The sequence below is a fragment of the Heptranchias perlo genome, chromosome 13 (assembly GCF_035084215.1).
Source record: "Heptranchias perlo isolate sHepPer1 chromosome 13, sHepPer1.hap1, whole genome shotgun sequence".
NCBI lineage: Eukaryota > Metazoa > Chordata > Chondrichthyes > Hexanchiformes > Hexanchidae > Heptranchias > Heptranchias perlo.
The window spans coordinates 27561062-27573847 of NC_090337.1; the positions used below are offsets into that span (position 1 = coordinate 27561062).

Here is a 12786-nt window from a genome sequence, read left to right on the forward strand (position 1 = left end):
GCCTCCTATGTCTCACAGGTACTTGTCTGATACTAGAGTGGGATGAGAAAACTTGATAAGAGAAAAAAATGTTACTGGAAGAGTGGATTGGTGTGCCAACATGCTACATTGTGGTTGCACTTTTCCCATATGCAAGTTCCAAGCTGGATCACTGGAGGGGTTAGTGAGTAGGGACCAGGGCCTGGATTTTAACATGGAGCCAGGAAGAGAGCGGGGGGTGGGGAAGTTTATCAGACACGAAACCCACAAGTGAAGTTGGCGGGTCGGAATCTGCGATCGCGACCTAATTGAAGAATAAAAATGTTACTTCCCGGTTTCGTGCCCGGCAACCAGCCTGATTGACAAACTGGTTGGCTGTCAGGCGTGAAGGCCTGCAGTTGCAGGCCGCAGCCGGAGATTGGAGAGGAGAGAGGGAGGGAGTGATCGTGGGCTGTGGAGAAGATTGGGGTGGAGGGGGCGGAGGGGCAAGAGTTGGTGATCGGACCGTTGGAAGAGATGGTCTCGCACATCGGGGGGCGGGGGGGGCGGTCAGCCGTTCGCGGGGGTCAGATTGTGACAGGTAAGCATATTGGGCCTGGAAAAAACACTCCTGCCCTTCCTGGCCCACAAGTAGTACAATAAGGGCACTCACCTGATGATCCAGCCCTTCTCATCTTTCACCCGGCCTCAACCTACCCGTTCTTGGGGGTTAAAACTCCCCCCCCCAGGTCACAGGCAGGCAGGAAAAAAATGACAGGCAGATCACTTCTGGACTACTCGTGCATCTCCTAGTTTTTGGTTTCAGGGTATTGATAGAGGCCAGGACGCAAGACCTCTTTGCTCGGGAATGGAACAGAGCTCCTGGAAAGGAAACTAAATTAAGGGAGGAAACATTTTTTTTTAAAGTTACAATTTTGCTATTCAAGGGGCACTGTCTTTATGAAAAAAAAATTGGCAATTTTTTCCTTCACACAACAGAAAGGTGTAAATCCTGTCAAAATGTATCATTCCCTTCATGCACATGTGACATCATTATAAGAAAACTGACACATTGCTGCTCTGGCTCTTCTCACTCTTCAACAAATCAGAAGTTTAACAAACCCCTTTTTCTGGAGTGGATGAATTTTCATCCTGAATTTTGGATGAGAAGTTTCCAAGCAATTAGCAAAATAAACTCAAAAATTTGCTCCCTGGTGGAGTTCAGAAGCAGGGTTCAGTGTTTAGGAAATTAATATCAACATTAAAGCAAAGAGCAAGATTTTGACACAATTACTTCTATTGGCATCAAAAATATTGGTTGGAATAAGCCTCAAGTCCAAAGCCTTTAAAAAACTCTCCTTTGTTTCATATATCTATATTTTTTCATATATTTTACTTTTGCTTCATCACAGAAGCTCTTCAGTGTTTGCTTCTGGCATAGCTCAGACTCTGAAATATTAAGAGAAAATTGCAGAGCATGACTATAAACTGCCAGATGCCTCAAGTTGAAAGAGAAATGCAGTACATTCATTCACAACCCGTGCTGCATCTTTATCTTTGTCACATTATCAAAAAGTGTTTTCTTGGAATTTTTCAACAATAGCTAGATTAAAAATTTTACCTTTCTTGGAGGTTAAGAAAACAACTCCACTTTGTGAGAAAACATTTTTAGACTCTGAATCCTAATTAAACACTGACTGCAGTAACTGACACTCTGATCACCAGAGATGAGTCTTTCTATATCTACTTCACCTTAACATGATCATGAAACACTATGACCCCGATATTTACGGGGAGGCGGGGAGGGAGTAGAGGCATGTGTCAGGGGTCGGGAAGACCAGAAATCCCGGGAAGGCGGAGGTCCTCCACATTTATGGCAGGACCTCATTAGAATTTTTTTACTCCGTTTCCTGGCCGGCAGCTGGCCAGATTGAAGACTGGCTGGCTGCCGGGTGGGAAAGCCTGCTGTGGAAGGCAGCAGCCGGGGACCACTGGGGATGGTCCCCGGCAATCCAGAAGATCGGGGATCATGGGGGGGAGGGGCTTGGAACGCGGCAGCGAGGAGGGAGGGAGGGAGGGAAGAGATCACGGGGAGGTCTGAAGATTGCGGGTCGTGGGGGGGTCTGAAGATCGCAGGGGGCAATCAGTCGATCGTGGGGTGGGAGAGACTGCAGCAGAAGGTGAGCTTGAGGGGCCGGGGGTAGCACTCGTGTTTCTCCTGGCCCACAAGCAGTGCTGGAAAAGCTATTTGCTGGATCTGGCAGCTCCCGCCTCCCTTCAGCTGCTGGGTTTCCCGAGTCCTGGGAAACCCGGACTGCAGCCGTTAAATTTAAATTGCTGCCAAAATCTGAGGAACAGAGCCTCATTTAAATATTATAATCACCGACCCGCCTCTCCAGAGCGGGTTACTCAGACGCCCCCAAACCCACCGCGGTAAAACCGGAAGCAGGCGTGTTCGCAGCAGATTGGGGTCAGGTTTCACATTATTGGCAATTTAAACCTCCCCGCCCACCGACCCTCTCCCGCCTGTCGTGGGGGGTTAAAATTGCCCTTATGTTTTCTTGCATGGTTTGTCCAAACTTTATGTTAAAACATAATTTTCCTGTCTTTTATTCACTAGTAGTCATAAATTAACTGATATCCCCCCTATATTTGACCCATCCTTATCATAAAAAAAACACTTCTTACACAAATTGATATCTGCCTCCTTTCAAGGTACATAAAACATTTCACACCAATCAGTCCTATACTTTAGGAGGTCCACTATGCGTTTGAAGATTGTTGAAACATTCTTTTGCAAGTATAAATATCTTGAGTGGTCCAAATATCAATAAAATACAATTACAGCATGCAACCTGGACCAACATACAGCTTTCATATAGCACTTTAAACTGAAGTATCAGCAACATTCTGCAACACCTTTTACCAGCCACATTGGTTTGCCTATATTTCATGCCAATCTTTATATAATCCATGTTTTTCCCACAGTAGTTGTCTCAAGGAAGCAGCTAAAGGTCACTGCTAATAAAGCAGATGTTGATAAAAAGAAAATGCAATCATTTTACATGAGTAAAGGACTGCTGTTTTTCCCTGCAGATCAGAAACCATTTCCTGAGAACATTATCTTTTCAAATGGCATTAGCAATCTCAATCTCAGTGGAGCAATAGTGAGTGCATAGCCTCTTTTCTTGACATCTTTGTACATGCTCACATCTTGTTGATGGGCAATTTCCACTGGCAACCAGGGTTTAGATGTCATATAATGATTAGTGGCCAGTTGAATAAGGTTGCTTGTATGCTTGTGGAAACAGATGGGAATAGAGCTAAAAGCATGAAATACTGGTTTGGTTAGTCACGACATGCCAAGGAGCTTGTATTCAGTTTTTAATTAATGCTGTCTGAACTGTATTTAATATGGTCTGTTCCATCAAACAACGTTGGTAACCAGAGAGCCAAAAGGTTCCGCAAAAACAGAATTGGATATGTGTTCAAAACCTGGCCCTTGCTAATGCTCATTCTATTATACCATTGAGGAGCATTTGTTATGAACAAATGAACCCATTACAAACAAAGAAACTCAATTCTTTATACACAACTACACGATTCTTCAGCAGTAAGGAGTACTTTCCCACTTCATGTGCCCAGCTACTGAAGTGTCCTAAGGACCATGATTGTTGTAGGCCTGATTGAAGCCTGAAGTTTGAGAGATGATTTAGGGAAGCAACAAGTTCAGCTCTCAGTCCTGGTCCCTGAGGTATAGCTTCTCATGTGCACACTCTCCTTATCTTCACTGTCAGCAAGTGCTGCTGTGCACATATCGCTGTAAAAATCTGAAATAAGCAATATGTCATTAATAACCTCATTTAAAGTGTTTTCTTTGTCAAACACATAGCATAAACTGAAATGAATTAGTAAAATGGAGACAGATTTGAGCACAAAGTTATTAACAGTTCCAGTTTTCTTCCCTTTTATCCTCTTACCCTGAAGGCACTGACTGTTACTGGGATATAGTTTCACAGTAGAATATTACAACTGAGCTCAATTATATTCTCACCCAATGTCTACAGCAAGAGTCACTTGAGAGCAGTCAGGTGCAAGAACGCTAGCAGCAGTTAGGGAGCTACAGCTGGTGTTAGCAGCCTGATGCTACGGAGGAAAAAATCTGCCAGCTCCCAGGTGGAGGCCAGTGAGTCCACTAATATTATTTAAATGACCATTGAAATTTTAAGGGGTTGGGGTGCATCTCTTACTTCCACCAGCGTTACAGTAAAGTGGAGGATCTATGCCACAGGATTTAGCAATAGCTCTTCCAATGGTATAGTGGGTAAAAGTGTTGTACTGAGTTATTGAGACCAGGGATTAACTCAGTACAACACTGGGTGGTGCCTTTACCCACTATGCCATTGGAAGAGCTATTGCAAAATCCTGTGAGCCTGCCTTGGAGCAGGCAGAGAATGGCTTGCAGCCTTGTAGTTTGGCTGGCAGCCTTGGGGTTGCGTTTTCATAGCTTATGCAATTGATTATGTTGCAATCAATTGCATAAGCTTCCCAGCCCTTTCATTTTAATCCCACCTCCCCTCTCCCCACAACACCCATAGCAACTTTGGAAGACAGGAACACGCCAGTATCCCTTACGCTCATGCTCCTAAGGTTCAACTAACAAGAAATAAATTCTGCGATGCATTCCATGCATTTGTGTCTAATTATAATATGTCCACCCATATCTGGGCAGATGTATTAAATGTCTGACATCACTTTCAGGGATGAGCTGGCAGTGATGGTGTGGCTCCCAAAGGATTGCCTGACCCATTCCACTCGGGTTATGCCCAGGAGCCCACAAAACCCAAGCAGAAAATCTAGGTCCAGGAATTTCCTTGAAGCTGCTCCTGCACGTAAACGGGTTTCCGCCGTACTTCTGGCGAAGGTACCATGTCAGAGCAGGACCATCTCCAAGGAAATTTCCAGCCTCGGTCTTTATTTCACTTATATCTGTAATTTTTACCTGTGGAAATCCTGGTATGAATAATTTAATGCACAGAAACAACCATAACATAATGGAACATTGTTGCTCTCAAGAAAGTATGTTATGTATCTAATTATGTAAGGAATATTGCTTCCATACTATATTTTGGTTATGAAGTGAGCATTTAAATGCTTATTACCCTACATTTTATTAATTGCATTCTGAAAGCATATTTATCAGAATCAGCTCATCACTTTTTAAATGAAACAAAAAACTCTGGTTCTGACCTGAATTATTATCAGTCTGATCAGGTTTAAGATCTGAACCAACCGGTTGTAGAAGACTGGAAGGAATCCATCCTGTTTTATAAGTTACCAGACTTCTCACTTGCCTGAAACACACGAAATGCAGAAATAATGCCAGCGAACTATTTGTAAATATGCAGACTCGAAGCAAAGCTGATAGTTTTAGTTACGTGGTCACACATTGCAAGAACCACAGGAAATTCTACCTTAATTCTTTTATTTTTTGGAATAAAGTTTTGTTTTCATCAAGGAGCAGGCATGTTAGCATTAGGTAAGTGAACACTTCCATTTATACATTCAGTGTCATGTACTACTAGGATATGCATAGGAAGGTTACATGCATAATAAAACTTTCTGGGACCTATAATCCCTGGCCTATGTAGGGTACTCCAGCCATAACAACAGCAGGAGCGTGATAGAACAGCTGCAAACTAAGCTGGGACCTCGGTATGTTGCAAAATGTTAGTCTTAAGTTCTTTTTCGAGCCCTATACACAGGGAGCGGGATGTAGAAAAGGAGTTAAATGTAAAACAATAAAGTAACCTTGTTGCTTTTAAACTCAATGGAAAGTAGAATTAAATTTTACTCCCAGCTCTAACTTTATCTGCTTGCTCATTCAATTATCATCTTTCAAAATTGTTCTTGTCTGCATTAAGTAGTGCTCAGTTTTCAATTAAGGCATTGTAATTTGACAACTGTTACAATTAAGTTAATAAGACTGTTGCTCAAAGTGTGTATTACAGGTTAATCTATAGCATCAATATGGGAAGCAGAAATATTCCTTAACTTTGTACCTGTCTGATGTTTATAATAATATAGCCCTGATTTTGGAGGATCCAAGGCAGTTCACAAAATTATCCCTATTTTTTCTTGCCCTTCCATTAGTGTCTATTTTGATCTGTCTCCTTTCATTCTCTGTTTTCTGTTAACTATCGTTGCTTTCCCTCAGATTTTTTATTTGCTTTAATTCTGTATTTTCCACCCTTCTTTCTCACATTGTCTGAATCAATCTAACTTTGAAGTGACTTGGAATTTAGACTGAAAAGTGCTGGTGATAGTGACTATTTTCTATCCCTTTTTTTAAACTTATGATTGAACTCACCACTGTCCCTCTTCTCCCTCTTGCAATACCTCAACCACTTCGCCATTCTGCACTGAAAGTTCCTCAATGGATTTAGTTTCATAAATGCCTTCTACTCGGAACAGACTTTGAGTCTGAAATGAAGAAATGTGCAAAGTGTAAACAGGCGACAAGAATCCAAACTGCAGAATGAAGAGTTACAAAAATAATGTATAATATGAAAATAGACTGAAATTTTGAAAATATTTACATAGGTTATTCAGTGCTACAACAGGAAATATGGTTAATTACTTCCTCAAGTCAGGTTTGCTGGACAATTCACAAGCAACAAAGTGATAAGTGACATGTGTATAGCCTTAAGAATGGAAATAAAACAAGTTATTTGATGGAGTGCCATCTACTATCATGTTTATAATGTTTTGTGGCTCAAAAAATCACAATCAAAAGTTTTCTTTTAACAATTTGTTTATAAATCATCTATTGTGACATTGCAACTGTAGAAATATGTAAACTATTTTTACATTTGCCATTAAATATTTCCAAAGTTGCAAGCCCATATCAGTGTGACAAGTAGTAATTAACCTTTTAGATCTAGGGCTCTGGTTGGCCAGTGGTTAAAATTTTATCTCGATTTGCTAAACATTGGTATAAGGTGAGTCACTTTTCATTAGCAGAAGTTATAACTCACATGCTGGAATACACTATTTTGTTCTTTTGGACTCATGAGTGCTTGAATGTGCTATGATGGGCATACTACTGAACAACCCTTCATATTACACATGGCATAATGCTGTATAGGCAGTGCTTAATGATTTAAGTAGCCAGTTAACTGGTATATTTAGTACATGGGCTTTATATTTAACTGTTACTGGATTAAATGTATGGAGGAGTTAGTGGAAAGCATGGTTTAACGACAAGGCTTTGGAGCCCATCCTCAGGGCATCATTAAACATCCAAAATTAATCCTTAGCACAGATATTTATCCACCCACGATAAACAGTGGCTAAAGCAGGTATGGGAAAAATAACTGCGTGGGTCAATACAATGTCACATACTCAACAGGCATGGGATGAAGTAAAAAAAAAATGTTTGACCTGAAGAAAGTTGCAATGAATATTAATGTGACTGACAAGCATTGGCATGTAGAACTTTTCAATTGAAGCCCTAAAGCAGAAATTAACAAATGGTGTTTTTTATAAGAAAAAGATTAGTGAAGACAAATGTAGGTCCCTTACAGTCAGAAATGGAAGAATTTATAATGGGGAACAAGGAAATGGCAGAGCAATTAAACAAATACTTTGGTTCTGTCTTCACGGAAGAGGGCACAAATAACTTCCCAGAAATGCTAGGGAACCAAGGGACTAGTGAGAATGAGGAATTAAAGGAAATTAGTATTAGTAAAAAAATAGGGCTGGAGAAATTAATGGGACTGAAAGCCGATAAATCCCCAGGACCTGATAATCTGCATCCCAGAGTACTAAAAGAGGTAATTGTAAACAATTTTACAACACCAAGTTATAGTCCAGCAATTTTATTTTAAATTCACAAGCTTTCGGAGGCTACCTCCTTCCTCAGGTGAACGATGTGGAAATGAAGCAGGTTCATCGTTCACCTGAGGAAGGAGGTAGCCTCCGAAAGCTTGTGAATTTAAAATAAAATTGCTGGACTAAAAGAGGTAGCCATGGAAATAGTGGATGCATTAGTTGTCATCTTCCAAAACTCTACAGATTATGGAAGAGTTCCTGCATATTGGAGGGTGGCAAATGTAACCCCACTATTTAAAAAAGGAGGGAGAGAGAAAACAGGGAACTACAGACTGGTTAGCCTAACATCCGTAGTAGGGAAAATGCTAGAGTCTATTATAAAGGATGTGACAACAGGACACTTAGAAAATATCAACGAGATTAGACAAAGTTAACATGGATTTATGAAAGGGAAATCATGTTTCACAAACCTGCTGGAGTTTTTTGAGGATGTAACTGGTAGAATAGATAAGGGAGAACCAGTGGATGTGGTTTATTTGGATTTTCAGAAGGCCTTTGATAAAGTCCCACATAAGAGGTTAGTGTGCAAAATTAAAGCACATGGGATTGGGGTAACATACTGGCATTGATTGAAAATTGGTTAACAGACAGCAAACAGAGAGTAGGAATAAACGGTCTTTTTCGGGGTGGCAGACAATGACTAGTGGGGTACTGCAGGGATCAGTGCTTGGGCCCCAGCTATTCACAATATATATCAATGATTTGGATGAGGGAACCAAATGTAATATTTCCAAGTTTGCTGATGAAACAAAATTAGGTTGGATCGTGAGTTGTGAGGAGGATGCAAAGAGGCTTCAACGCGATTTAGACAAGTTGAGTGAGTGGGGAAATACATGTCAAATGCAGAATAAAGTGGATAAATGTGAAGTCATCCACTTCTGAAGAAAAAACAGAAAGGCAGAGTATTATTTAAATGGTGATAGATTGGGGAATGTTGATGTACAAAGGGACCTGGGTGTCCTTGTACACCAGTCACTGAAAGCAAACATGCAGGTACAGCCAGCAGTTAGGAAGGCAAATGGTATGTCAGCCTTCATTGCAAAAGGATTTGAGTACAGGAGCAAGGATGTCGTACTGCAGTTATACAGGGCCTTGGTGAGACCACACCTGGAGTATTATGTGCAGTTTTGGTCTCCTTACCTAAGAAAGGACATACTTGCCATCGAGGGAGTGCAGCGAAGGTTCACCAGACTGATTCCTGGGATGGCAGAACTGTCGTATGAGGAGAGATTGGGTCGATTCGGCCTGTACTCACTTGAGTTTAGAAGAATGAGAGGGGATTTCATTGAAACATATAAAATTCTGACAGGGCTAGACAGACTGGATGCAAGGAGGATGTTTCCCCTTGCTGGGGGGTCCAGAACGAGGGGTCAGAGTCTCAGGATATGGGGTAGGATATTTATGACTGAGATGAGGAGAAATTTCTTCACTCAGAGGGTGGTGAACCTGTGGAATTCTCTACCACAGAAGGCTGTGAAGGCCAAGTCACTGAATATATTTAAGAAGGAGCTAGATAGATTTCTAGACACAAAAGGCATCTGGGGGTATAGGGAGAGAGCGGGAATATGGTATTGAGATAGAGGATCAGCCATGATCATATCGAAGGGCCGAATGGCCTACTCCTGTTCCTATTTTCTATGTTTCTATGTAAGAACGCAAAGGAATTTCATTATGCAGATTATTGTGCAGTGATACTGCGATCTGTAGAAGGAGTGTTCAAAAGCACACAGCTAACCAAAGGGATTTGTTTCTAAAATATGGAAGCAAGAGCTGGCAATGTCATTTTAAGCTGAAACACCCTGAAAGTGCTGTTAGTATATTAATGCGAACCTTCTTTCACTGTACATGATGTCAAAAGCACTGTTAACAATACACAATGTTTTTCTCCTTTCAAGCAAAAATGGCATTCAATTGCTGTGAACAAATGTGGACAGGGGGTGGGACCAGCCAAACTATGGAGCTTACTGCCTTTGATGTGGCCATAATGAAGGTCATAGACCAAGACACCCAGGAGGCACGGGACTGACAAAGCAGGAGGATGCATCAGGAGTCCAGGTTAGAACTATAATACGAACTTGTCATTACTGGAACATCATCTAGCAAGCACATATCAACACCACAGATTACAGCATGCCACAATATGGATTGCTGAGATAATGCACTCAAAGTGTCGCTTATTTTCTTTCCACAGAATTGCAAAAAAGGTCAGAAGCTGAGCCCAGACCCTCCCAGCAAACCCCCGTAGCACAGCGCTCTCCGGCAACAACACTCCTAGAAGGCATCAGGTCAGGAACAAAAACCTAGACTGTAAAACTTCAAAGGTAGACGAAGGAATATAGTATGGCGGGTGGATCAAAGGAAACAAGGGTAAATGCCAAACTGAGTTCTCAAAGGTTTGCACGGCTGGAGGAGGTTACAAAGAAAGGAAGGGGCAAGGCCATGGAGGGATTTGAACACAAGGATGAGAATTTTTATTCGAGGTGTTGCTGGACCAGGAGCCAATGTAGGTCAGCGAGCACAAGGGTGATGGGTGAATGGGACTTGATGCGAGTTAGGATACGGACAGCAGATTTTTCAATGACCTGAAGTTTACAGAGGGTGAAAGATGGGAGGCTGGCAGGAGAGCATTGGAATAGTTGAGGCAGGGGCGGAGATGGGCGATATTCTGGAAGTGGAAGTACGCTGTCTTGGTGATGGAGCAGATATGGGGTCGGAAGCTCGGCTCAGGGTTGCGAACCATCTAGTTCTGCTTCAGCCTCAGACACTTCAGCCTTATACCCAGGAGAGTCCTTGTGCAATTTCAGGGCCCATATGTTAAATAAAGGCTATTTGACAATTCTACCAAAACACACACATACAAACATGACATGGTATCCAATCAGGTCTCACGTTGACCTTTGTCCTCATTCAGAACCCCTTCCAAATTACTGAACAAATCTGACAATAGTGAGTGCCATTCAAGAACATCTTGAGTGAAGTTACAACAATATGACATTTATTGAAAAATCTCACTTAAAAGTGAGGTTGGCTGATCAATTCTATTTTTTATCGTGACAAAAATATGCTTACAGTTTTACTAGATATTTCTTCATCCATATCTGAGTTGGAAAATTCATCCATACTTGAAGGAATAGTTTCAAAATCCTCGGAAGTGTCCAATGATGGGATAGGTTTACATGACCAACCTGCAATTACAAGTAAACATGTCCTGTTAATTAATATCTGTTAACAACAACAACTTGCATTTATAGAGTGCAGAGAAACATCCCTCCGAGAATTCTGCGCTCCTCCAATTCTGGCCTATTGTGCATCCCCGATTACCTTCGCCCCACCGTTGGCAGCCGTCTCTTCAGCGGTCTAGGTCCTAAGCTCTGCAATTCCCTTGCTTAACCTCTCTCTCCTCCTTTAAGATGCTCCTTAAGTCCTTTCTCTTTGACCAAGCTTTTGGTTGCCTGTCCTAATATCTCCTTATGTGGCTCGGTGTCAAATTTTCTCTGATAACGTTCCTGTGAAGCGCCTTGGGACGTTTTACTATGTTAAAGGTGCTATATAAATGCGAGTTGTTGTTGTTGGTGGTGGTGGTGGTGCTTGATGTTATTCAGCCAGATCTGACGTTGGATGGCTAAACCAGTTGTGCACCTGATATGTTCAAGTCTGGATCCCTGGAACTTGAGGGAGCAAAGATGGGGGCTAAATCAAGGGGAATAACCAGGATGGGAGAGGGTAAAAGTTTTACGGATGACAAGGACATCGAGGTGGCGGTTAAAAGTGTTGAACGTAACTAGTAACACTTAAGCCACGTTATTGTTTTGTGTTGTATGTAGCAAATCAGAAATATGTCTGTCTGAAATCATTTACCATCCTCTTCAAAGTTAACCATGCTTTGTTTTTTTCGTGTCATCTGCAAATTTTGATATTGCACCCCTATACCCAAGTCCATATCATTTATATATGTTGATTATTATATATTTTGATATTCATATATATATATATACATATATATGAAGGATTCATGATATAGTTTGCTGACAATTTCATTCCCCTGGCAGGGTGTCTCAACCTGGGAGCACATATTGGTGGTTTGCTGCACATGATTTTCCAACCTTTCCAACTTTAACTAAAATGGCTGGAAAATTATGCCTGCATTTGCAATACAAGGAGACAACTAGCACAGGGGGAGTCCTGCCACTCAGTAAACAGCCTTGGAAGAGGCGGCCATTGACATAATAGAAAGAGACATAGCAGTCAACATCAGAGATATTATGCAAAACAGTTCTAGCTGGCATGACTCCTTTAAGCTGTAATATGTCTTTAAATCCTGCTGCAGCATCCTAGTTCCCAACCCCCAAAATGGCAAGATCCCAACGACTGGCACGCATTAAACCGGACTATCATTATTTAAACCGGACTGACGTTGGAAACTGCAGTGGTGTCATCCTACTTCTAGTCAGGCAAGTTCAAATCCAGGAACTATTGTTTATCTTGTGCAATTTATTTACCAGCAGATGGCGCAGCCATACTTCCTAAAGGATTTTCTACAAATGTTTGGTAGATGTGTAATGCTTAGATACTGGTCAGTCTCAGTCCTTAAAGCAGAGTGAATTATTTTTTGTGTCTCCCTAGAGGACATGATAATTTGCAATAGGATTAGATATAGTGAACAGAATTATAAAACTTAGCAGAACATTGCTACTGTTGCCAAAACATTGTGCATATGTGGGACAGCTTTCAAAGTAGCATTTTATTTGGGCAAATGAAATGCCTTTTTGCATTGCCAAATAAGTATCACGAAGTAATTTAACACATCTCTGGTGTGCTTTCAAGTTGGTACACTAAAGTTATGTCTGTGAACCAAAGCAGTTTAATTGGTCATTTATCTCATTGGTGTTTGTGAGATCTTGCTGTGAGCAAATTGGCTGCCTTGTTTCCTACATT

General features: G+C 41.4%; 1 protein-coding gene and 1 long non-coding RNA gene across 2 annotated transcripts in view; one reads left to right on the forward strand and one right to left on the reverse strand.

The window, feature by feature from the left end:
- Positions 1 to 12786, forward strand: part of LOC137331438 (uncharacterized) — a 35195-nt gene that overhangs the window by 13750 nt on the left and 8659 nt on the right. The window contains exons 2-4 of the long non-coding RNA XR_010965476.1: positions 9747 to 9906; positions 10043 to 10136; positions 12179 to 12302. This is a non-coding gene — a long non-coding RNA (uncharacterized lncRNA). The remainder of the gene's footprint in view (positions 1 to 9746; positions 9907 to 10042; positions 10137 to 12178; positions 12303 to 12786) is intronic.
- The window catches only part of mcf2l2 (MCF.2 cell line derived transforming sequence-like 2), a 275749-nt gene continuing 266650 nt past the window's right edge, over positions 3688 to 12786 (reverse strand). The window contains exons 31-34 of the mRNA XM_067995223.1: positions 10921 to 11036; positions 6329 to 6441; positions 5209 to 5312; positions 3688 to 3788 (exon numbers count right to left, since the gene is read on the reverse strand). Of these exons, the coding sequence (XP_067851324.1) occupies positions 3688 to 3788; positions 5209 to 5312; positions 6329 to 6441; positions 10921 to 11036 (434 nt within the window). The remainder of the gene's footprint in view (positions 3789 to 5208; positions 5313 to 6328; positions 6442 to 10920; positions 11037 to 12786) is intronic.